General features: G+C 37.7%; 1 protein-coding gene across 8 annotated transcripts in view; it reads right to left on the bottom strand.

Moving 5' to 3' along the window:
* Positions 1–11,683: 11,683 nt before the first annotated feature.
* The window catches only part of LOC107733169 (estrogen-related receptor gamma), a 111,183-nt gene continuing 96,728 nt past the window's right edge, over positions 11,684–26,138 (bottom strand). For 6 of the 8 annotated variants that reach the window (XM_016544709.1, XM_016544708.1, XM_016544705.1 and 3 more), the window contains 3 exons: positions 18,326–18,595; positions 13,299–13,537; positions 11,684–13,115 (listed from right to left, as the gene is read on the bottom strand). In XM_016544709.1, the coding sequence (XP_016400195.1) occupies positions 13,110–13,115; positions 13,299–13,537; positions 18,326–18,595 (515 nt within the window). In that variant the 3' untranslated portion in view covers positions 11,684–13,109. Of the gene's footprint in view, positions 13,116–13,160; positions 13,538–18,325; positions 18,596–26,138 lie in introns of those variants that run through there. The other 2 variants (XM_016544706.1, XM_016544707.1) reach the window with 1 other exon arrangement.

Below are 26,138 nucleotides of genomic sequence, written 5' to 3'. Positions count from 1 at the left end.
CGTGGGTCATCGCCATGGAGTGTCGGTAAGGACACAGAGACAGGAACTCCAGTTAATTTACTTTAATGTCCATCAAGTTTACTGGTTACATTGGTACGGATAGCCATTGGTCTATACAAACTTGTGCATGGTCATGTGGGTATATGTGTGTGTGGTCTAAAAGGAAAGGAGAAATAAAATTACATAAATTAAGTGATTTAGAACAAACAGGATAACATTATCAAATGTAAATTATCAGATTACATCATCAGATATAAAGCTGTACGCAGTACTATAAAGCAATATACATATATAATGTGCATCCTTAAGCATATCAACTTTAGAAACTAAACAGCATATATAAACATGGGTAGATATACATTAAGTGTAAATTTGACAGATTAACCACACTTCTGAACTAACATTTGAATTAGGCAGAAATATCTCACAATCACATTAATGAGTTAAATATGACGATTCTACGTAGGCCTAGACATATTTGATTTACAGCGCTTATGTTTACATAAACGATCGCTGGTGCAGGGCCGCAGGTCTTCCCCACATCTGTCTAATCTTATATATAAACATCTCGACAAATAATCTTAATCAGCATTAACAACACTGTACAAGATAATAAACTCTTACTTTTGGTCATTAACTCACACAACTTCGACAGGACTCAGGAGAAAAAAACACACAAACCATCTCTTTCTGACCGAGCAAAAACAAAGCTAAAAGGTTATATTTGAACAGTCATCTGACAATGCGGTGATTTGATTGGCTGTCCCTTCGCGTGATCGGTGCATGATAACTACGGTGGCCTGGACGCTTGTTAATCTGGATGCTTAAGAGTGTCCAGCAAATGGCGCAGTTGACTTTCCTCTTCTACACTTTTATAGTGTTTAAAATTTGTCATTTGGTATGTCTGACTTGAGAAAGCGCCGACGCCATGTAACAAATTCAACCATCAAAGTACCGCGAGAGCAATCGGCTAATAACTTACTCCAGGAGTCCGTGCAGCCAGCTTCTGCTCAAACTCTGATGACGACACAGCTGTTTCACGATTGGTCGGATTCACCGACGACAACGATAATGCGTGTTTCGTGTTTATTTTTCACCTTCAGTACTGCATGCTCATATCAATGTTGTGTCATGTTTATCATAATAAAACTAATAAAAAATGACCTCACTTATTGCTATTTTACAACGGCGTTTTAGTGCCAGGTTAAAAAATCTAAAATTACCAGATTATAGTCGTAGGCTAATAGGCTAGCTATGTTGAGAAAAAAAGTCAAAATTAGGAGAATAAAGTCGTAGCTATACGAGAATAAAGTAGAAATATTTTGAGAATAAAGTCGAAATTACGAAAATAAAGTCAACATATTTTGACAATAAAGTCAAAATTACGAGAATAAATTCAACATATTTTGAGAATAAATTACGAGATTAAATGATATTTTGAAAGTATTGCCTAACCAGCATGTGAATCAATATATTTTTTTCGATTACAATGAGACATTAGTTTAAATAAATTATAGCCTATTTTTTTTTCTTTACGAAAATTCCGCCACCTCCGCAAAAACGTCTGTGGCGTCCAACCTTTCATTCCTCACATTAAATTAAAAACCTCAATAAGACGTTCTGAAGTCAGTTTTATCACGAAATACAAATTATAAATGTGTTTTTCCTCTTTATTGCAAGTTATAGCAAGATATAAACTGGAAGGGACATCAGAAGGCACGAAAAAAACAGTAGGCTTAGGCCTATAATTTAATGAAACGAATGTCTCATTGTAATCGAAAAGATGACTGATTCACATGCCGCTTAAACTGAGGTGAATACAGTGATCTGTCACGTGAAAAACACATTATTGTAAGACACATTGCTTATTTCGCTATAAAACTGACAGAATTCTCCCGGTGCTCCCAATGCGGAACATTTGCATGGGCAGCATATCTCAAAATATTATAAGTGTAATCTCGTAATTTATACGACTTAATTCTTGTAATTTTGAATTTTTTTCTCAAAATATTACGACTTTAATCTCCTAATCTTTAGATTTTTCTATTTTTTTTAACATGGCACTAAAACGCCGTCCTAGTATTTATTGGTGATTAAAGGCCTATGTTGAAATTTATTCTTGTACAGATGCAATATTGAATACATATTGAATGATAAGTGATCTTGCCGACAGTTTCATCCAGACGCAGGCAATGTCGAAAACACCTACTGAATGCAATGGACCTACTATGTAAACAAACGTTGGGCATTTTTGACATCTGTATAGAAATCAGGTTGCCAGATATATAGATATTTTACTGAATTTAAGATATAACAAATCATACAAAATAATAAAATATGATTTAAACAAATGTCTCATATTATTTGAAACTATTTATTATCTATTGGAAATACTTAAACAGTTGCAATTACTTTTGTAAACACAGACAGTAGGCCTACCTCTTTTTAATTAGGTTCTTCTAATGACCTTAAGTGGCTTAGCTCACTCAGTCACCTAATAATCAATAAACTCCATCAGCTGTGTCCAGCTGTAGAAAGACCTTCTCTTTAATGTGTTCGTCTGAGAAACAGAAGCTGATTTCTGCTGCTATTAGAACACATGCTGGACTTGTTTACATACAGGCTGAGTTCAGCACAATCAGAGGGGCTTAATGGATTTATACATATTTTTCATGCTAAAAGTTTTAAATAAGTTTAAAGAAATAGTCATCCCAAAAATGAAAATTCTGTCTCATTGTCTACTCACCCTCATGCAATTCCAAGCCTGTATGAAATTCTTTCTTCTGGTGATAAATACTTTGAAGAACGTTGATAACCAAACAGTTTCGGATCGCTTCGGACCATACAATGAATATCAATGGGAAACTCTGTGTTCCACAGAAGAAATTCATGCAGGTTTTCAACAACATGAGGGCGAGTAATGAGCACATTTTCATTTTTTGGTGAATGATCCCTTTAACACCCAATTCTAATGATGTTATATCCACTATGAGAAGTGTGGTAATTAAATATAAGGGTAATTTTAAAAAGAAAACACAAACATTACATTACAATATCCTAAAGCATATTTTGTATATCTTATTTATTCTCATGGGAGTAAAATTTAGGATCAAGGCCAATGCAAATATTTCCCAATGCTGGCTACAGTTTCATCATGTTTGCCTCTTCCTCTGTAGGCTACTGAAGTAGACATCAGGTTTGTATTTTAATCAAATCGATTTTTCTTAAGCCTCCTGTCTTGCAGCCTCTGCTGCACACAAATGCTGAGAATGTTGAAATGAAGAGCGGTATTAGAATTAGCCTTAGCATTATCTTAGCTTTTGTTCACAGAGATAGCATGCAAATGAGGCTAACACTGCTATCCTCTGCATTCCGGTTACTCAGGAGACAAACCCTGGCAGTTTAACCCAGCTGTGCGCCAGGACTCCTCTGCTAATTAATGAAGCTCAACAACTACAAACACAACACATTGTATTGTTTCTATTAGACTTTTCCTGTCTTTTTTTTCCCTCCTTCCACTTAAATATGTGATGCAAAATTAAAAATCCATGCTGGACTGTATAATTTCACTGTTTTCCATATTGCCAAATTAACATGAACCAACATACAAATTATTCCCATCCTCACTGGCTTTACTAAAGGGAATCCACTGGCAGGAATGCACCTTTTGACTATTAAATTGGCATATGGTTTGTTTTACAATAAAATATGGGACATGTTAATGCCATAAATTGTAATTAAGCCTGAAAGTCATATCTTGAGCTTTATGCTGCTGATGTGCAGTTCTGTGGTATTTTCCCCCAGGGTTCCATAGTGAAATCCCTGTCCTGCTGAGATACATATGATTATATTAGCCTCTTACTCCCAGTGCAGGAAGAAAAACCTGCCACAGTTTGGCAAAGGTACAGATATCGCTCCGCTTGTATTTTTCAGCACACCTCAACAATTTGCTTGCTAAATCTGTGGTAAAAGTTGTTTTTGTGTAGGTTTTTTTTTTTTTTTTTTGTGGCACTCCACATCTCTCTATGTTATAGGTTTGAAGACATGCCATTTAAAATTATTAAGTGTATTTATTTAGCAGGCCTTTAGAAAAAAAAAACTTTAAATATTAGAATAGCATTTTGTTTGTTTGTTTTCAAAGTTCAGATCAAAGTTGTATTTCTCACATTACACAACAATTATTTTTGGTACAAAGGCGGTGAAAAATGCAGTCCAGTTGTTCTGTTTTTTGTTGCATTGAGTGTTGTGTTTTGTTATATTGTTGTTTAAATTGGTAAAAAGGCACTGAAATGTGCTGTCTATATCCTACTTTCTTTTATTTTGTTTCTTTCTTTTGGCTTTTTTAAGTTGGGTTTTGTTTAGTCTCGCTGAGATTTTGTTGTTGTTTTGTTTACATTGTTACAAAGGCATTGAAATGTGCTATGCCATTGTTTTGTTTTGTTACATTGAGCGTTGTTGAGTTTGGGTTTTGTTTTATTTAGTTAGTAGTTAGTTAGTTGTTTCCACTGTGGTACAAAAACATTGAAACGTCCTGTCTATCCCCCAACCTCTTTTTTTGTTTTGTTTTGTGAGCTTTTTTTCAAATACTTTTTTCATACTACACTGGCACATCTAAATCAAAATGCTTTAATAATTGAGTACACATGTGTACCGAGATTGTAAACAAGTTGCCGCGTGAAATAGGGGGAGCAGAAAATGTGGGCGATGTGCATTTCAAGACCGCTGTCGTGCTTGGAATCCCTGTTGCTGTCAGTGAAAAAGATGGACATAGAGAGACTGTGCCAGTGCATCATCTCTCAGATTGCTCCTCTCCTGTGTAGCGACATGGCTGTATATTGAGTTGTCAGATGTGACACTCCAGACACCCCATGCTGGCTCAGAGTAGGAACTGGAGATCACTGGGAAGTCAAGTCACAATGGGCTCTGGAGTGTTCGGTTGCCACACACACACATACACAGTCAGTCACTCAGCTCACAGCACCACAGGGGGGTGAGATTTCAGCAGACACAAACACCAGCTCTAGCTAAAAGCATGGACCGAATTACAAGGAAATAAGGTACAGAAGAGAAAATACAGAAGAAAATAAGAAATCTGTCAGAAGTTTATTATAAAAGCAAAAAACAACTACAGAAAGAAAATAATAATAATTTAACATTTTATGTACAATATCTATAACTCTTGCTTTCTCAAGGATTCACTCATAGGAATCCTTATATAAATCCACACATTAGTTAATTATTGTGCTTTATGTTATTTTATGAAGGCCTCCCCTAAAGAGTTCTCAAGTGCTACTAATTCAAACCTAGATGACACCCCAAACTATTTATAAAAGTGCACTAACCGAATTAATGGTTCATCGAATGTAGAGTAAAACATTTAAGTGCAAATAAACGTGCAAGTGTGACCCGCTAATGCTCTCAATGAGCCCGATGCCGTCTGATCCATTTTATCCCATGTATTAAGAAGATGGTGAGCTTGCCTTTTACAGGGATGACAATTAATAGCTTTTGAGTGATCTACCAGTTACATTTAGTGTTAAGTTGTTCTAAAATTGAAAAAGGCTATTCTGCTGGAGATGAGTCATTATCTGCCTCAGTAGAACAGTGGAGACGTGGTGCGTGAATAAAAGAGTAAAAGAAGGGTTTAGATGGGAATTAACCCACTTTGCTAATAAGATAAAGATGACTACTGAGATACTAATACTGGAAATTCCTGGATAGTTGTACTTAATGTCTTATAATAAGATGTTTTATTTACCTACTCTGTGCTGTTTTTATAGTTGTGCTAATAAACCTACATTATGATTGTGAAAAGCAAACATTTAAAACAAAGATGGCTGTGAAAGATGGAATCTAAAACAGTAAAGCGATAGTACATCCAAAAAAGAAAATTCTGTCAACATTTACACAACCTCATGTTGTTCCAAACTTGTATGACTTACTTTCATCTGTGGAACACAAAACAAGATATTTTGTAAAATGTCTCGGGTACAAAAATATATTTTTATGCCTGACAAATGTCCATATATTTAGATATATGGACAAAAAAATGTCCATATATTTAGATATAAAATCCGATTATAATAACATCAGAATGCTATAGCATTAGTAATTAATAATAAAAAATAAATAAAAAAATACAATACATTTGGTTAACCATTCCTTGAACTCTCTCTAAAGACCCAGGACTTCAGAGATGGTCTGGTAGCTCCTTGCATCTGGGGTAAACAGGGTCTCAAGAGGGACAAGCCCAAAGCTGCCTTCTTTGCACATTGTCAGGAATCGGATCTACAAACTTCCTTCTCTCTTTGTACACACACATATCAGGCCCCATGATGTCTCTTGCAGAGACATAACCGGTGTCGAGGGAGCAGGAGACCTGTGAAAGGCCATTACCACAGTGTGGCCCAGGCCATCAGCACACTAAGACCCAGGAGAGTGACCCTGCTCTCACACTGAGAAATAAATTTGGTGGACCCACTGACAAAAAGCCATCAGGGCCCAACTGCACACATTAGCACTTCACAGATGATGCCAAGAACACCCGTGCCACCAGTCGAACTTCGTTCCCATGGCACATCGGGGACACCACAAAACATACCGCTCAAGAGACACAGTAGTTTGGCGTATGAAATGACCAGGAAGTTGGTCTATACTGCATTTAACTCTTCAGAACCTGCAGTTGACGATGAGCAAAATGTGTTTGGTTAGACTGAGAGCCATTTTGCTATCCTTTACCATCACCATCCTTATAGACTGATTAAATGAGTTGTTAACATTGTTAAAATGAGCTGAAGAAACAAACTTCATTAACATTTTGTCACAACTTTATTTTATTTTGTTCAATCCACTTAAATATGTCCAATTTAACTTAATTAAGAGAAAGACATTAAGACCAAAATGTTTGTTGCTTCACTCAATGAGCAATAAATGTGCTAATGCCAGTTCTGAGACCAGTCTTGCCTTACTTGTTCATCATGTGTTACATAGAACTGTAATTGTTTTTAGCATGTGACCCCTGACAATATACCTTGGCCACTCCTTTTTTTTTTATGTCAGTTCATACGGTTACCAGAAACCATTGAGCAGGACAGGATGTGAGCAGGACAGAGGTCATTTCAAACAGACTTATCAAGATCAGCAGTTTAACTAATATGTCTAGAATAGATCAATTAATCTAAAATGAGCTTAACTTTGAACTAAAGCTTTATGGGGAACATCAAAATTCCCAATTGGACTATAAGGCACTTTCCCGCTCCGGTTCCAAATTGCACCGACGGGATGATCCATAAATTGACATAATGGAGAAATACAAATAGTCTGGCATATCCTCGCATATACCTCGCCATAGCTTATACCGGGCCTCCTCTGAGGGTCCAACCTCAGTGAAAACCCAATTATAGCAGCTCCACATTGCAGCCGTATAACATGGAAGAGCGAAAAGAGTTAAAAGAGCCATTACAAATGCCATGGAGCACTTTTAGCGTCTCGCAAGGTTAATGATAACGATACTTGGCAGCTGAAATGCTCAAGTAGCTTTTATTGTATCATAATAATGAATCAATGGCGTAAAGATAAAATAAAATAAATGAACTCCGAAGTCAATGAGTAAAATGTATGTGACGCAGTGCAAATAAAAAAAAATAAATAAATAAATAAAAAGGTGGGGGGGGGATCCTCCACCAACGGGGCCCTCTTTAAGTAATATCTTATGATGTCATCTTCTTGAAAAATATTTGCCTGCAGGTCACTGCTCTCTGTTTTAAAGCCGTAAACGCTTTTGCTACAGAACATTAAATGTCTCCCCACATTATATGATACAGTGGCAGATGATTTTACACACAACGCTATCTTACTATATAGTGCTATATTTCCTTTTTCATTCAGAAAATGGCACAAATTGCCTTCTTATTTGTCTCCTTTGTCAAAATTATTATACAGTAGGGTGTAAAAAAATTAGGTTTGCTATTTAGGTATCCTAAGAGCTTTCCTCTTGTTGATGTTTGTATCTTCTGCTCCTCATTTGGCCCGTCGTGTCTTATAGGAGAGACAAAGTGGATGTGGGCAGACCATGAGACTGTGCTGATGTTAGGAACGTTGTCTTACATCAATGTGTCTGCTGTAAAGCCTCAGGGCATAGCGGCTGATTACCCTCTGAGTGGACATGCCTCAAACGCTGCATCAAGTTGTCAAGAACTTTCTGCTCATCCACCATTTTTCTTCCCCTTTCCGACGCAATAATTTTGTAACCGCGACAGAATGAAGAGTGGCTGCGTGAAGATGCCAGTGCTGAAAAAAAATAAAAATGAAAGACTGCTCTTGAGAGGAAAAAAAGTCAAGTAGCCAAGCAGAAGGCTCTATTGCCTGGATACCAGTATCCTGCTCATCAGCTGTTATATTCATTATTCATATTCCATAAGTGTTTTTTTCCCCTATAGGAAATGCAGGATATGAATAAATACAGACTACTTTGTCATACCAATTTGTATGCAAATGTTACTTTTGTGCCTAGCAGAAACAAACAGTTATATATATTTCTATTAATTTCAAATGTAAAACATCATAAGCGCAATGTTTTGACATTAGTGTGACTAACTGAGAGTTTCTGATTTGTATAAACAGTTCATATTTCATAATAACCAAAATGACACTAAAAGTACTTCTCTTTTCCTACATATATACATATTAGTGCTGTCAAATGATTAATCGCGATTAACATAATATATGTGTGTACTGTGTTTATTTATTATGTATATATAAATACACACACATACAGTATATATTTTGAAAATATTTACATGTATATACATTTATATATTTATATTATTATATTTTATATAAATATATTTAATATATAAACATACCATGTTTTGCTAAATATATACATGCATGTGTTTGTATTTATCTATACATAATACATATGCACAGTACACACTCATATATTATGTTAACAAAAACTTTTATTTTGGATGCGATTAATCGCGATTAATCGTTTGACAACACTAATAAATATATATTTATTTTGTGATTTATATTGATAACTACATTATACATATATACTACTGTTTAAATGTTTGGGGTCAGTAAGTTTTTGAAATGTTTTTGAATGCCACTTATGCTCACCAAGGCTTGAATTATTAGATCAGTAAAAACAGTAATATTTAAGAAATATTACTGCCATTTAAAATGACTTCCTTCTATTGTAATACATTTTTAAATGTAATTTATTTCTTTGATGGCAAAAATTAACTTTCAGCAGCCATTACTCCAGCCTTCAATGTGACATGACCCTTCAGAAATGCTTTGAATATATTTTTTATTATCAATTATGCAGCTTAATATTTATGTGGGAACTGTTACATTTTTTTCATGATTATTGAATGAACAGAATTTATTTGAAATGGAAATCTTTGTAACATTATAAATGTCTTTACTGTACTTTTGATCAATTTAATGCATCCTTGCTGAATAAAACTATTAATTCCCTTAAAAAAACTTTTTGAATAAAAATATATATATAAAATATATAAAATAAATAAATAAATAAAAACCACAATGCGTTAAGACCGAAAACATGTTCTCACACAGTAAAACACAGCCCAAGTCAAAACTGGAAGCATGTTTAATATTGCTCTACTATTATCCTGAAAGGCATAATTGGAGTTACACATCTGAACTGATCGTAGTTACAGAATCATAGGTCTCTCTTTTTGCATTGAACAATATATACAATGTAAAATAAATACATTTACACAAATGGACATATTGTTTGGAGCACACTGTAATGATGCACATCACAAAAATATACAGTTAATAGTTTTACCGATAAAAACTACAGACATGATTCTCACTACAGGCTGTTTCAGCAACTCCTGGGTTGAAATATATCATTATCATATGGATCATAGAAGCTTCTCAAATGCTCTTTTATTCTTTCCCCTTCCTCCTTCTGGATCTCGTCCTTTCCCACACTGGTTTCTGCGTTAGACTGCCAGGAAGCCTAGATGCGTTTGGCAGACGCGTCAATGCATGAATAAATACAACCAACACCTAAAACCTCTTCAACATTTAAAAATAGCAGTTGTTTGTACATCTGATCATCCTTAATCCTATTATCCTATAATTTGCAAAATAGTCCAATAGATACAGCATTTGATCACTAATTGAATCACATTGTACAACAACTGTACGTCATATTGCTTTAAATAAGAAAATATCTCAAAAAAAAAAGTCGTCATGGGTACGGATAAATTACACTTTGATTTCTATGATGGATAGATGAGTGTTAAAAGACACAGTAAAATTGTCTTTAAATGGTTCGAGAGGTCTGTGTACAGTTTAGTCCAAAATTACACGCTACATAAAAGTACATTGTTTTTCATTTTGTGCACTAAAAGCAACTTGGAAAAATGCATATCTGAAAGACTGAGTGTAGATCGGAACCGCTTGCTCTTGTTTTTCGTGAAATCTTACAAAACTGAACAGAATTAGAAAGCTTGTCTAGTTTCATATCGCTTCGTTTTCATCATGATCACCTCAAGGTAAAGACAACACGAAAAAAAAAGAAAAAAGAAAGAAAACAAAACCACAGAGAGAAAACAGCACCTCTTCTGCCAGGAGTTGATCATGTGAAAATTTTGAAAGTGCCAACATCTTCTCAACAGCAAGACCCCCCCCCCCAACCCCATGTTTTGACCATCTGATGAGTAGTCATGAGCGATAAGATGTAGAGTCACATTACACTAACCTTTCAAATGTACAATCTATTAAGAGATTTGAATAGCTAATGATAAATACAGTGTATTTATAGAACAAGACTTAGAAAAAGCAACTAAAAACCCTCGTTCCCCGTTTGCCTTAAAAAATGATCTGTTCTTTCATCTTTTTTTTTCGTCATTTTTATTAAGCACACAAAGTCAAAGTGATAATTTTGAAAACCGATCTTACACCAAAACAAACAAAAATGTTTCTTCCCTTTGCAACCTTAAAGAGTCAAGATATATACCAATGGAGTTCAGCATGAAGGCCTTATGTACAGCATTTTGTTAAAAGAGAAGGAAAATCAGAAAAAGAGGGGAAAGAAAGAAAAAAAGGTACTATTTCAAAGCATTTTTCATCGTATCCTATGATATACAGTGTTAGTCTACAAGATAGGAGTTACACAGATGGTCTCTTGTACATATAATGCACCTCCTTTTAAATATTCACTTATATATCAGCATAGATTATATTGATCGTTTGATCTAGCAGTAGCTAGGATGAGTCTTTTTTTAGAAGGTTATTTGAGAACCCATCATCTTTCTCCTGAGGATTCATACATCCAGTATTGTCTCTAATTCTACCCTGTCTCTAAAAAAAATGAACCAAAATTAGAAAAGAAAAAACAGAAAGAAAATCAACGCATACTGAACTGCGAGACCTGTGATCACCACGGGTAGTACACTACATCTTTTGCATGTGACAGCGGAAAGGGGGAAAAAAAACAGAGAATTTTCAGAAAAAACATAGCAGACATGAAACACCAAGAAGCTGAACTACATTTTTTTTGTTCATTTTTCATTCTTTTTTTTTTTCCTTTGATCTGTTCCAATAAAATGTCTTAGGTTAGATTTATAATCTGTTAATTTACAATATACAATGCTTAAGAATATTCAGAAAATACCCCATACTAATACTGACATATTTCTGTTGAAGGCTGTGGATCGCTTGCTTTGATACTTGAGCCTCTCTGCTAAAAATGTCATTTGGAAGAAGATTACGTCATGTGTATGATCTCTCTGGTGCTATTCCTCGTAAAAATCAGGACCGTCGTGAAACTAAACCTACGATGCTTCCATGTCTTCCCTAAGTGCTATTTTGCTTAAAGTTCAAATACTGCTTTAGTATGAAAGAATGTCAATAGAATTTTCGAGGCTGAAGTTAATATATATGCATATATAATTGGCTTGAGATAATGGTTATGGTCCTTCTGGCCATATCATGTATGTAATCTATCATCTTATGACAAGCACAGACAGGAAAGCGAAAGCTTCTGGAAATTCATTTTCCCAAGTAAGTGTGGCACTAAGAAAAAAAACAAAAACAAAATTGTATACATTTACTTCACTTTTTAAACATCTATTGCTTAGAGAAGATAGCAGGTTTTTGTCTTCATGGTTCGTAAATCGCGCAACACGGTGGTCGGTAGAAAAACATAACGATCAATTATTAACATTATATGAAGAAACATCGTGTTTGATGACCATACCATATATTTACATCCTTCAGTACAGTAAAAATACACTCGAATAAAACATAATAAAATAGTCAATAAATAAATGAGTCTGTTCCTTGACCACTGCGATTCCTCTTTGCTTGGTATTGCATGAGAGACTAAAGCTTCAGCTATTCCCTGAAAAGATTGAAATGAAATCGGTAAAAGAGGCTAGACGTGTTTGGAAGACTTGAAAGAAAACGACAAGGGAGTGACACACACATGATCAATCCGCATGGCTACGTAATGGTGAGGAGCAGCTTCTTCAAAGACATGAAAATCTCCGCTTGGCTATCGCGTTGTTAAACTGCTCCCAGGACCTCTAATGTAATACTGCACATAGTCACTACGTCACGCTCTTATGGTAAAGAGGGTCGATTCCTAGATTCCTTCAGCAACATGGGAGCTGGACGGTACAGTTCGGGGAAAGTTTCGCTTGCTGGTGTCCACAGCGTGGACCTCCTTTCCTTTGGCAGGGCTGGTCTTTTTCGGCTCCAGAATTTCTCTTTTGAAAATCAACAAAATGTCTCAATAGCACAAAAAAACTCAGCATCAGATTTTCGAGAAGAACAAGTCGACGGCTGGTTTCAAGTCCTGCTGCTGAATAATGCAAGCAGTCATTTTTTCCACTTCATATTTTTCTCAATAATCACATTTTAAATCATTCTTATATTTATGTATCATTGTCAGTAATTAGAAGTACCATTATGTTTTTAGTTATTATTTGTTAACATTTATAGACAAAGGTTTCAGGAACAGTGGCAGAGGGTTAGTCAGTGTCTGCCCGGTGAAGGGGTGCAGTCAGTGACGTACCCCTCCAGCTCTCTGTCGGTATAACGCGGGGCCGGGGACGGAGTTAGACCTTGGCCTCCAGCAGCTCCAGAAACAGTTAGAAGTACCATTATGTTTTTAGTTATTATTTGTTAACATTTATAGACAAAGGTTTCAGAAACAGTGGCAGAGAGTTAGTCAGTGTCTGCCCGGTGAAGGGGTGCAGTCAGTGACGTACCCCCTCCAGCTCTCTGTCGGTATAACGCGGTTACACCTTGGCCTCCAGCAGCTCCAGAAACAGTTTGTGCATGGGCACTTTGCCGTCCTGTTTGATGCTGTAGAAGTGCTGCACTGCCTTGGTGGATGTTTGCCGGAGCAGCGGTAGGGTCATGAGCAGCTTGCCGGCCCGGCGTGGGTCCTCCATGTGCTGGCCCGCCTCGTAGTCCTGCAGGGCCTCATGCAACACGTCCTGGAGCTTCTGCACTGCTTCCACGTCCTCTATATGCATGGAATCTGGGGAAAAAAATACAGAACAATGATGAGTGACTTTAGAAATAACTCAAACACAAATTCAGTATAAAACAACATATGTCAAGTCAATATTTTTCTCAATAAGACATGACCAAAGGGAAAAAACAGTTAAGTTTTGCAACTACTCAAGTTTTAGTAATATAATATAAAGGCATATGACATGTTACTCTAGTGGTACTGTTTTCGTTTATTGCTTTATTTAAAATTTAAGGGTTTTTGAAAGTTGAAAGTTTCTTATGGTCAACAATGCTGCATTTAATTAATTAAAAAATGTAGTGAAAACAGTAAAATTGTGAATTAATTATTACAGTTTTAATTTTTTTCAGCATTACTGCATTCTTCAGTGTCACATGATCCTTTAAAATCAATTTTAATATGCTGATTTGGTGCTCAGGAAACATTTTGGTAACACTTTATTTTAAGGTGTCATTGTTACACATGTTACATGTACTTACTATTACAAGAACAATTAATTACGCATAATTACATGCAAGTAACCCTAAGCCAAACCCAAATCCTAACCCTAACCATATAGTTCATGTACATGTAGTTAATTAATATTACTCAGTAATTAAATGTATAATTACACTGTAACAAGGACACCTTAAAATAAAGTGTAACCAACATTTCTTATTATCAATGTTGAAAACAGTTTTGCTTTTTAATATATTTGTGGAAACCGTGATACATTTTTTTCATGATTAGAACAGAAATAGAATTGTACAGAAAGTTCAAAAGAACAGTATTTATTTGAAATAGAAATGTTTTGTAACATTATACATCTTTGCTGTTACTTTTGACCAGTTTAATGCGTGCTAGCTGAATAAAAGCATTAAAAAAAACTACTAAACATTTTAAACTGCAATTTTAATGAAATGTATTAAATAAAACATTTAATATAAATAATATATAATAAAAACAATATAAAATAAATTATATACACATGTAATATATTGTCATAATTTTGATATAAAAATAAAATTGTATAGGACTGTCCGAAGACAAAATGACACACATATTGTATATATGCAAGTTGTATTCAAAATCAACTTTGCTCAAAAATCAAAGGGAGCCCCCTTCAGTTTAAATTGGCATGACACTCCCGGATGCTAGTTCTGTACAGGCCTTTTTAACTTTTTTTTTTTTTAAGTCCATTTCAGCCTGACGGAAAACTGAGGATGAAGTCCTAGCAAAATGAAAGGGATTATAAGAATGTGACTCATCCTTTTTTTTTGCCAGCCCTAAGCTCATTCTCCAGTGATTAAAGGCACACTTGAGTGTTAAAACGCTGAGGATGTCCTCGCCACATGTTTACAAGCCTCTCTATGGGACTGATGAATGGCACGGGCGACAGAAACAGTGTTTGGAGGAGAGCTGATATGGCACTTGTCTAAGCGAGAGAAACAGCAGCTCGAGTCAGGAAACAATACCTCAGCCTGACTGGCATTGTCTGCCAGAAATGTCAAACAGGCTGCATTAGCATTTGCGCTCGTTAGTACAGCATTCACGCCCGTTCACCGCGACAGACGTGCCTCTGAGAGCACAATTAGTCTCAGGCAGCTACTATCTTTGCTGTGTACTGCTCCAATGGCTAATATAGTTGCACTTTTCCAGCTAATCCAAGTCTTGGATGCTCTTGTGAGTGCTCTGATGGTTTTATCACATCACAATGGTAAAGAAAGTGCTTTGTCTGACTTGCTCTTTATAGACTGACTCCACCAACACTATTGACGGTTTTCTACTGTGGCATGTCAATCCGATCCTGTTCTCTCCGGATAAAATGTCCAAATGCACGCTGGCTTTTGGCAAAGATGTTACAATCAATGCATTGCCTCAAATCAATTGTTACATACACGTTAAATAATAATTGTACGGTCAAGTATTGATAAAAGCGAGACCCTGTGAGGTTCTTCTATTAGTAGAGAGCACTGTCTGTACTTTGGGCTGGCCAGCGGGGCAAACGTCAGCCCGCTTTAGGCCACGGTTCGACATCCTAATCCTTCATTGTCTGGAGCCCATCTAGAATTCAGACAGCGAGGTCTCGTCCATCAGTCACATGGGCTTTGGCCATCTGAAAAGTGACCTGTGATCCGACAGAAATCCCTGGAAGGAAAGTGCTTACCTGCACCTTTCCACACAAGCTGCTCTATCAATCTCACCATCGCTGCTGGAGGCGTTCTTCACGCTATTTGTGCCTTAAAGTGTGCTGCCACATTTACTATCAAAAAGACACTTCGCTAGACCTAAATTTGTTATGATTTTCCAGAATGACACTGGAATTGTGTCAGTAAATTGTTGAATTCAAACTGCGGAGAAGATACGAGAGATCATAGACTGCTTTACTTACTTTTCTTTTTTATTTCACATTTATGTCCTTTAAAAAGAAACATGCATCATGATGAGATCAACTGCAACATAAAGCTTTCAAATAAATAGGGTAAAAATAGCGCTCTGATATCGATTGCTTAAGCAATATTGTGTCTATTGAAAGACTGTAAAATATATCGTCTCTGAGCGGAAATACCCAGCACCTTGGGGCTTTAGAAAATGGTGGACTGTATAATTTTTTTTAGCAGCTGTCTGAAACACTCTGCTCTCCTCCAAAAAAAGAAGTGACAAAATGGCTCACCTTTGAAATCGGACATGATGCATGTCTCTCCTGAGAAAAGAGTGCGGAGAGAAGCCGCAGAGAGAAATACGGAGAATGACACGCGAGAAGGAGAGAAAAATCCAGGACTAGAAGTTAGTCTACGCATCAGGCTACACAGTAAAAAATTATTTTTTGAATATTATTGGAGTATGTTTTGAAAGAAAATGCCACCTCAGTTTTTCTACTTCACGTTTAAGTCAGTGTGTTACTTGCTGATTCTTTGTAATTGTTTGTGAAATTTACTAGCAGAAGGAAAACGGTTTCCAAATTCAGAGTACAGGAAGTCTCATTGCGTATGCTTCAGTAAAAAAGGTGTAAACGTTGACAGAAAATGACGTGCACGAACAAACTGAGATGGACTGCTAATTGTCGAATCAATTAAAAAAATTATTTCTCAAAAGAGTCACGCACTCATTCGCTCTCTCAGGGGTGCACTTTGGGCAGAACGGCCCCCGGTGTCTGCGGGCCGGGGCCAAACTAGCGAGCCGGCATCCGCAAGCGAGCAAGAGCAATCTGCTTTTTCATTTTTCAGCATGGCCAGGCCCAGCCGGAGATTGATCGTCACATATGGCCCCAGAAAACAAACTGTCAATACCTTGAGCGCTGGAGAATTTGAACAAATAGCCGCCCTCCCATTCAAGCTGCTCATTGCGTCCCATTTAACAGATTTTATTGACAGTTTCCTTCTCGTAATTAAAGGGAAAACTACTGGCCAGCAACCAAGATAAAGTTCAAAGATGGGGTCAACACAAAGGGAGCCAGAGGGCCATGGTGCGATTGTCGATGGCCGACAACATCAGAGCCTGTTATTGACATGCAGGTGCATAGTGATGGGCTCCTTACTTAAGAGGCATCTGAGCAGAGTCTTATGCTAATTTGGAGAGGGGCCGCAGACGTGCTTTTGAAGGATTTCAAAAGGGGCAGGGAGGGGTTTAGTGTTTTGTTGTGTGTGCACGTGAATAGAGGCAGAGAAAACATGAGAGAAAAAAAGACAAAGATATTGAGATGTCACTCGAACTGTACCTGAATAACTCTACCACTACATCTGTTGTTAAGATTCCCATAGGAGGAGATGAAATCAAAAGCAGGGAGTTTAACTCTTTCCATGCTGATACATTAGCAACAGCCCATCCTATTAAGAGGGACGATGAATAAACAAACACTGCTTTAATTGAGCTGATGACAGGAAATTCAAGAGGCTTCAAGTGCACTTCAAGCTAAATGCAGCATCTTTATTTCATTTGCAGTAGGATTGCTGTAAATGATTTTGTTAATGATTTTGAACCAAAGACACTTTGGACAATGTAAATTATAATGGAATGTAGATTTTAATCAGAGCAAACATCTTATTTAATTTGATGTTAAAGAAAACAAGGTTATGACAGATAGAAGTGGGTCAATGACATGTAAGTGTGTCCATGATAAAGAAAAAAAAAAAATCACAATTCTTAAAAAAAAAAAAAAATTCTGTATGAATAATGGTTTCATATGGTTTTATACCATTGACTCTAAAAGCATTAAGTAAAAAGTCATATATTTTCTTTACAAATTCAATACATTAATCATTCTTTTTTAAAATAAGTTTCTTAAAATAAGTTTTTAAATACATTTATTTAGTTAGTTAGTTAGTTAGTTAGTTAGTTACAAATACGATGAATTATTAATTAACAAATATTATTAGGTTTTTGGAAAGTTGCACCACAACACTATTATTTTTTTCTAATAATTAATAATAAAAGATTTTGTCAGACTACTAAATGTCAAAATTAATTTTAATTTAGAAATTAAAAACATGCTCATCATAGAAAATCATCATATTTATAAATTGCATTTATAATTTATTTTTGAAGACATTAATTCAGGGGTGTCCAAACTCCATCCTGGAGGGCCACTGTCCTGCAGAGTTTAGCTCCAGGATTGGGCACCCCTGGATTAATTAATCTGGACAAAATTAAGTGTTTTGCAATTGACCCCCCTTTTTTACAGATTTTTTGTCCAATGAAAATTGTGTTTTCAATGTTTCGTTGCCTGAACAATCCATAACTGCATCACATATTAAATACATCAAATCAAATATGACGTCTGCTCTGACTGAAATCATAAGTGTCTGCTCATTTTACCTGAGTTAGCCAGGGCTATAGCTTTAAGAGTGACAAACTCCTCCTTCTCCAGCTTCATGCTCTTGTACTTCTTCACTAGCTGAAGAATGGTGTTATTCAGGTCTAGCAGGCCAGCCAGCTTGGACTGGTCCTCATCCATGATGTAGTCTTCAGCGTAGACCAACTTGTCCTCAAAAGACAGCGAGCGGTAGACTACACGCAGGATCAGGATCTCCATCCACGCGCTCTGCAGAAGACTCATCTGGTCCGCCAGCGAGAGTGTGGAAAACCCTGAGAAAAAGCGAGAGAAAGAGCTTTGTTCAACTCAACAACCAATGTTCAGCTTCAAATCAACATTCAACGGTGGTATATGATATGAAAGCTCAGTTGGTTGTCAGAAGTTTCTGGTTGTGTTAGTGGGAAGAATTGACATTCTGGAGGTGCAATACAGAGGAAAACTCCAGTGGGAGCGAGCTGAGGCACCTAGCACGAGCCTTGGCTCTCATCTCCTGCTGCGCTGCAGGCCAGGGGGCATCCTGAGGGAGGGCACTCCTTATCTCCCCCAACATGCAGCATGGATCAATTCTTCCCATCACACCAACTGAAAAACTAATTGCTTGCCTCAAACTCCTTCTCCTTCCTCCTCCCCCACTCTGCACACACACTTTTTTCCTCATTTTCCCGTTTTTTTGCTTGAAGTGAAGGAAACTGAAGTTCATGTTCATGAATGCCACTTGAAATTGACTAACGTGTCCTTGGTCTGTCTATAATACAAGGCGGTCAACCCTCATGTTCAGTTTGAGGTGTGAGAAACATACTTAATATTGAGGTATCAGGGTGATACTTCTAGATGTTTGCTAATACAATTAGACTCCAACTATAAGAAGATGAATAAATGCAATGATTTTTTTTTTCTGATTAATGCACACACTGTTGAGGGATCTCAAATTGAGGGGTAAAGCTTTAATAATTTCTATGTACTGGCTTTGGACTGAGTCAGATGAACACAATTGAAATAAACAACAACAACAACAATAATAATAAAAATAAAGAAAAACACTAAATAAATAAATATTCTAAAACAAATGTTATTTTTTACACACATCATTGGGACACATGAAACACAAGGGACTTAAAATAAAGGCTAAAAATGCAAATACTTTTTCCAAACCAAAGCAGCTCTAACATAGCCTGTAAAGACCAAACAATTGAAAATAAAATCTTAATAAACTGCATAAGTGCTTGAGAGCCGTCGGTCAGCTCTGAAGGTGAGCGACAGTCACAACTCACAACAGCACCTGTTGGTTTTGGACCTTTTTGTCTCATCTCACTCGCTCTGCTCTTCCAAGAACAGATGAAGCGTCTCTCTTCGCGACAGCGAGGGGGCTAATCTGGGTGGCAGGGGAACGTGAGGAAAGAGATGCTCACCAACATCTGTTGTGGAGAGATGCCTTCAGAGGAAGCAAACAATTTCACTCATTTTTTCCTTCTCTTTTTTGAAATCTCTTTCTGTGAGTTAATCACTAAAGCAAGGAGCTCATTAGGTATAGGTTTCGGGCTATTGTTTATACCAACTGCTAATTTATTATCCCAAACTGTTAACATCTCTGATCTCATTAGAGGCAAACTAAGAGCTGGTGAGCAGTTGGTGCCTCCCCTGGCCTGCTGGTGCTATAGTGCTCAATGCCAGTTGGCAGGGCCATCTTCTACAACTTCATAAAATCATCAAAAGGGATTAAGCCAAGAATTTCTTAAGGGGGTCCAATGTAAGACCGCTGCATTCTTACAAAGACACTGGCCTCAATGAAAGGTGGCGTGGACTAAAAATAAGATCACACTCTCATGGCCTCCTTAGAGGTATGTGTAATCCTTTTATATTGCTGAGAATTTGGAAAAAAATCCACTGGCATACTTTGAATGTATGCAAATCAGATTTTAAACTGAAAAACTCATTATAAAAAAAAAAAAAAATCATAAGCATATTTTAGCCTATAAATAATGTGGTATTGTAAGTGATTAAATATTTAAAAAGCTTTTTCATGTTTAAATATTTTCTTTAATCTCAGCGCAATATGTACAGACAACGATAAGTAAGCCATTGGTAGATTCACTTCAAAAGATTATAAACACTGTGGCGCTTTTGCTCCGACACATCAACACTGGACTGAACCAATGGTGTAAGTTTGGAGTCTGTTTGTCCAACCAATGGAGGACACCAATATTATTATTTTTGCACTTCCGGTTGGTGTCACTAGTGGCACAGAAAAATTTAAAAGATTATCATCAATGGAGTTTATCATGAAAAGAAACAAATCATTCAGGAGTCAAAATGAATGATGGAAGACTGAAGACATTATGTATCAAAACAGATCGAGAGACACAGAGAGAGAGAGACAGAGGGACAAAGAGAATGAGGGACAAACAGAGAGACAAAATAAAGGCAGGGGGCGGGTGGGGAGGGGGTTGTAGAGTGGAGTGGAGTGGCAGATGGACGGAGCCCATCGCCTAGAGCTCCCCCTGTGCCACTCCCAGCCCTCCCTCTCAGCCACTGCTGTTAGTAAATAATTAGATTTACACATTCCCCAATCTCCACACATCTCTCCGCAGAATAATTAAAAGCCGGATGATTAGTTTATTGAGTGGAAGGAAGAACTTTTTTTCCCTCTTTATTGAGGTCCATCAATGATTTTATCAGGGGCTTGCGCTATTTACGTTGTCATGCCAGTGCAGGCATCCAATTTTTCTTATCTCCCTGATTAATACAAATGCTGTTTCAGGACGCATTAATTAACAGATACAAATCTACGTTCTCATGGCCGGATCGATACAGAGAAGAAAAGAGCCATCAATGTGAATTTACTGCTGATGATGGAAAAGGTTCTCTATTGACATTTACGCGAGGGCAAACTTTAAAGATGCATTTTTCCCCTTCTTTTCATCTGTTATTTCATTTCACAAAAGAGCTTGGTGGCGACCGTGATTACAGTTCACCTTTGGATGCTTTGCTGCGTGAGTAAGGATCCAAAGAGCCGAATTAAAGCGTCTTGCTGTCATTTCAGCTGTGGCAAATGTGGCCGGGCAGGACTGCTCACCACCAGGCCTCACAGCAACCACCGGCCGTCCGTCTGCCAAATCTTTTCTGACTGCACGTTTACACACTGAGAGAACCCGCCGAGACAAACACACACACATATGCAGTCGTTCCTCCTCCTCGTCCTCCTCAAGGCAGACTTCACCTCAGCAATGCTGCTTAGCCATCATATAAACACACGTGCGCTCAACTCCTCCGTCTCACTCTCAGCAAAACCCCTGCTTATTTTCTCATGGTTGCAGGGTAAATGAACACGCTTGAGCAATGAAATCAGCGCTATTCTCTGTGCCGATCACGCTGGATGTTTATTTGATGCATCCTGGCTCCCTCCTGAGCTCCTGTGTGAATATACACTATTTGCTTTCACACTTTGTCAAGACGATGATGACACGGTGACTAATCTACTTGCAAAAATAGTGCTGTGGAGAGCGAAGGTGAGACTTAGTAATATTAGTAGTCCAAGTTGTCATATCGCCTTTACAGAACAGCATTTGATAACAAAAAAACAACCAACTAACAATCTATAATAGATTTCAATGCATTACATACACGCATAAATACATAAAGCAAGCATATGTAGTATATTTGATTCACTAAAACAGATCCGTTGTAGCATCAATCTCCAAATAAGCCATAAAAGGATGTGTCTTTGGAATACATTCAGCTGATCGGTGATTACTGTAAGCTTACAGATAAACCTGTGGTGAGGCTAATGATGCCAAAGGCCATGGTGAGACAGGAACAACCACCATGCCAGTCTGTCTATCCATTTACTGCCCCAGTGAGACGCTGAGACGCTTCCCCCTTACCAGCTAAAACGGGCTTCTGCAAAACTCCTCCACCTAAACAAATCCCACCCAAATAAACGACAAATATTAGCCAACAGAAGTCCCGCACAAATAAAAAACAACATGAAAAGGCAAACAAGAGTGTTTTGTGTGTGTGTAAACAGTCGGGTCTTTAGTCTCCCTTCCCCCCTCAGAGAGGAGGGGGGACACAGGGGAAGTGATGACAGGAGCCGCATACACACAAACTGCCGCAGCGCTCCTCTTTGCTTTTATCACCGGCCGCCTTTCATCTCCACAAACAACACCAGTCAGAGATAGAAAGAGAGAGAAATCACACTTTTTAGGAGGGAAAACACATTAACACCGCCACAGCTGTCCACATCCATTTAGCGGCTAAGCAAATATTCACCTGTCAGTGTGAGGCACGCTGCCGTACAGCGTTTACCGTGATCACATGCGCACCGCTATGGTGTTAAACAGCTGCTGGCTTCTGCTCTTCCATTCAATAGAGTTAAACAGAATTGAGTGATTTTCCCTCAGGCGTTTCTTTGGAGAAAAAAAACGGAATGGTATTTTTTGCCACTTATTATTTTGTTTCTGTTCTGTGAGGAATTTTAGAAACTGAAAGCTATCAGCTGAAGGCTAATGGTGAAGAAAGGTGAAGCAAAGGTTATCAACTGTGTCATTAAACTATCAAAACAAACTACAAAGGCACACAAATGACACTATTTACTGTCTTAATACACATTCTTGGTTGTATTGTGCTTAATTTATTGGTACATAGTACTCCCAAAAATTATATTTAAAAAAATCTTTCACTAAAATGCATCAACTAGCTCAGACTTTGAAATGGCTTTCCTTTTCACCTGAAGTCAATTACTCTTATTTTTCAACCCGTCTACTTCAACTATCTGGCTTCAATTTGTTATATATTGCCACTTTTCACATTCCAGTCAATTACTAAATGATAACTCCTTCCTACATTTTTTTTTTTCTCACTGACTGTTCTGTTTCACCTGGAAATTAGTCGTATAAAGAAAGCAAAATCAGTTGCGAAAATTTGGTGTTGACCTCTGGTTAATTAAATTGCATTTAAAAGTGCAATAAACACACAACTAAACAAAAATATAGCTTTATTTGAGCTGTCACATCTTGCTGCATACAATTGGGACATATCTGATTGTTTGCTGCTGTCTTGTAGGATTTGCTCCCCCCAAATCAGAGGAGATGCTGCATCGTCACGTTAGCACGGCTTCTTGATTCTAATGCACCTAATTAGCAATCGGCAGACTCTTAATTGCATACATTAAGGCCGATTGGTGGTGGAGATTAATTCTAAATATACCCAGACAGCTGGTTAAGATAGCATGGATTACTGTTCGGACTGTACTTTTCCACTTAATTGCGTATGGAAACGAGGCAGCAACAAGCACATGTGCCCTGGTGGCGGCCGCGGAGAAGGGCGGCAGCTCCCTGGACTGCAATAAAGCATCCATGGCAGAGGCTCCACAGATGGAGTGACATTAACCACAGCGCCGAAAAGCCATTTCCAACAATGAAATATCAATATTTACATTTTAATTACACCTTTTTCTTATTTCTCCCCAGAGTCTCTTACGGTTGGCGAATATGGAGGTGCCTCTTAAGGGTTTCAGGTGGAGGTTGATATTATGAATCTCGGGATTGACATGGATTTGGAGATTTTATTGTTTTTATAAAAGTTATGTTGAACTAATGAGATTATTAATGTGGCGAAAAGACAAAACAAACATGTATCCTCTTTCTCATGGGGTTCAGTTCGGCTCATCCTGTAGTTCCTGTTTTCCGTGCCGATGTTTGCTGAACCGATAGCAGTTTTGTCCTATTCCTATCAGGAGGTATTAGTGTAGTTTGCACAGAGCTCTAGAGCTCTCCCCCTCACTCCTGTGCCAGTCGGACGCCTTTGATGTGCGCCTCCCCCACGGGGGTCAGAGCGGCTCCCGCTGGCAGGGACCGACGAACGCAACCGCCGCCGTTCCATCAGGCACAAAAGGATGTGTTAGGAAAGGCCACGAGATGCATGAAGTGAGGGCTTAAGCCTGAGCCTCAGACTCCCCCTTAGTTTGCCACGGCATATAGTCAGGAGCGTGAGAGCGCATACGGGAGGGGTGCGGGGCAAATACTTATACGGATTCATTTGTTTTCCCATGCTGATCGATAAAACCCCTTACGAGGCTGTATTGACAAACCCTATCTCATCTGGACGTCTTGGGGGAAAAAATAACCCAAGAAAAAAATCTTTGATGATGCATTCTTCTCTGAAACATGGAATAACTGCGATTACTACAGCATATTATTTATATGCTTATCATTGGAGATTAAATTTGGGAGAAAAACGTCCAGATCTTTCCGATAGAGGTCTGACATGGATTAATTTCATACTGGAGGATTAGCGACTCTCTCAAACATGATCTGGCCAGACAAACAGAAGCAGAGGAATGCCCTGCATTTCCACAAACACTCTGGCGTCAACAACGCATGCAGACAGAGAGGGAGTCTTGCACTTAAAGCGTGCCTTAATACTTCCGAGACAAGACATTACCCCATTCCACGGCAATGAGCACCTTTTAATTTCTGCAAAAGCCACGGCTGAAAATCTTAATTAATTGTTCCATACTGCTTCAGGGTCATTATGCAATGTAATAAAGGCCGTGTAATTATGAAATTTTACAGCCATTACTGAGGCTGATAGCTCGTATTTCATCATCAGGCGGGCCGATGGCTTTCTGGGCGCACAGCTCCAAGTGATGGACTGCACACAGATCTATCAGGCCCAAACAATAAGCTGGCCAGGCTGGCGTAATAGCTACCCACAGATGAAGCAACAGATAAAGATAAACTATAAATCCACAGCACAAACCCAAATGCTGTTTAGCGGCCGGCGTGAGCGAGCGTCGAAGCCACGGTTTGATTACGCAGTTGGAAATAAGGCAGTGATGCATGTGAAGGAAGTAAACAGGCGGTGGGAATTCGTAAATGTGCGTGTGAATGGTGAGGAAGTGAGATAGGATGGCAGTGTACACACTTAAAGGAACAGTTCACCCCCCAAAAAAGAGAATTTAGTGTAATATTTTGATTTTTTCCCCCCAATTTATTTATTTATTTTGATTTTCATTGTTTGGACAAAAAAATATATATTTTTCAAAAGAAAGACAGTCATATAGGCTTGGAATTAAAAGATGGTGAGTAAATGATGCCAGAATGTTCATTTCTGTGTGAACTGTCCCTTTAATGCACATGCACAGAAATAAATTAAAATATAGCAACGGACATAAAGAGAACCTATACTCTGAAGTATAGCTATTTCAGAACAGAAAGAATAATATAACAGAGTAATGCATGAAAGCATCGATCATGATAAACACAAGGGCTTATTTGAGTAGGGCCACATTTTATGTGCAAAATATGCAGGGAGGAAAGAATAAGGCGAAAAGGAATATGCTGATGCCAGTTTGCAAGACACAATGGCTCTTTGGCCTTAGAACTACAGAAGAGTTTCTGTGGAGGGAAATTCTCTATACCTGAGGGACTGCAACAAAAGAGGCAGAGAGGAAAATTCAGAAAAGGAAAAAAAGGAAGGGAGAACATTTTGGACACACTGAAGGTAGCAGACATTTAAATGTGAATTTACATTCAAATATGAAATATGGTGATGAGGAGGAGGACACTTAGATGTTGAGACGTCCATGTGTGAAGAGTCTGTGAAAGAGAAGTGAGTACTGTATTTGAACCAGTATTGCTTTTCAATCTCTTTGAATATGAACTGGCTGAAAACTCATTCAGGATCAACACATGTGGGTCAATGACAAATAAGTGACCACAATAAAGAAAATGAAAAATATTTAAAAAATATTTAATATATATTAATATAGAAATAAAAGAATGATATAAATATATATTCAATTTCAAATAAATA

This window comes from Sinocyclocheilus rhinocerous, unplaced genomic scaffold (genome assembly GCF_001515625.1).
Source record: "Sinocyclocheilus rhinocerous isolate Xijiao unplaced genomic scaffold, SAMN03320098_v1.1 scaffold8, whole genome shotgun sequence".
In the NCBI taxonomy this organism is placed as follows: domain Eukaryota; kingdom Metazoa; phylum Chordata; class Actinopteri; order Cypriniformes; family Cyprinidae; genus Sinocyclocheilus; species Sinocyclocheilus rhinocerous.
This window is presented reverse-complemented; position numbering and strand designations above follow the sequence as displayed.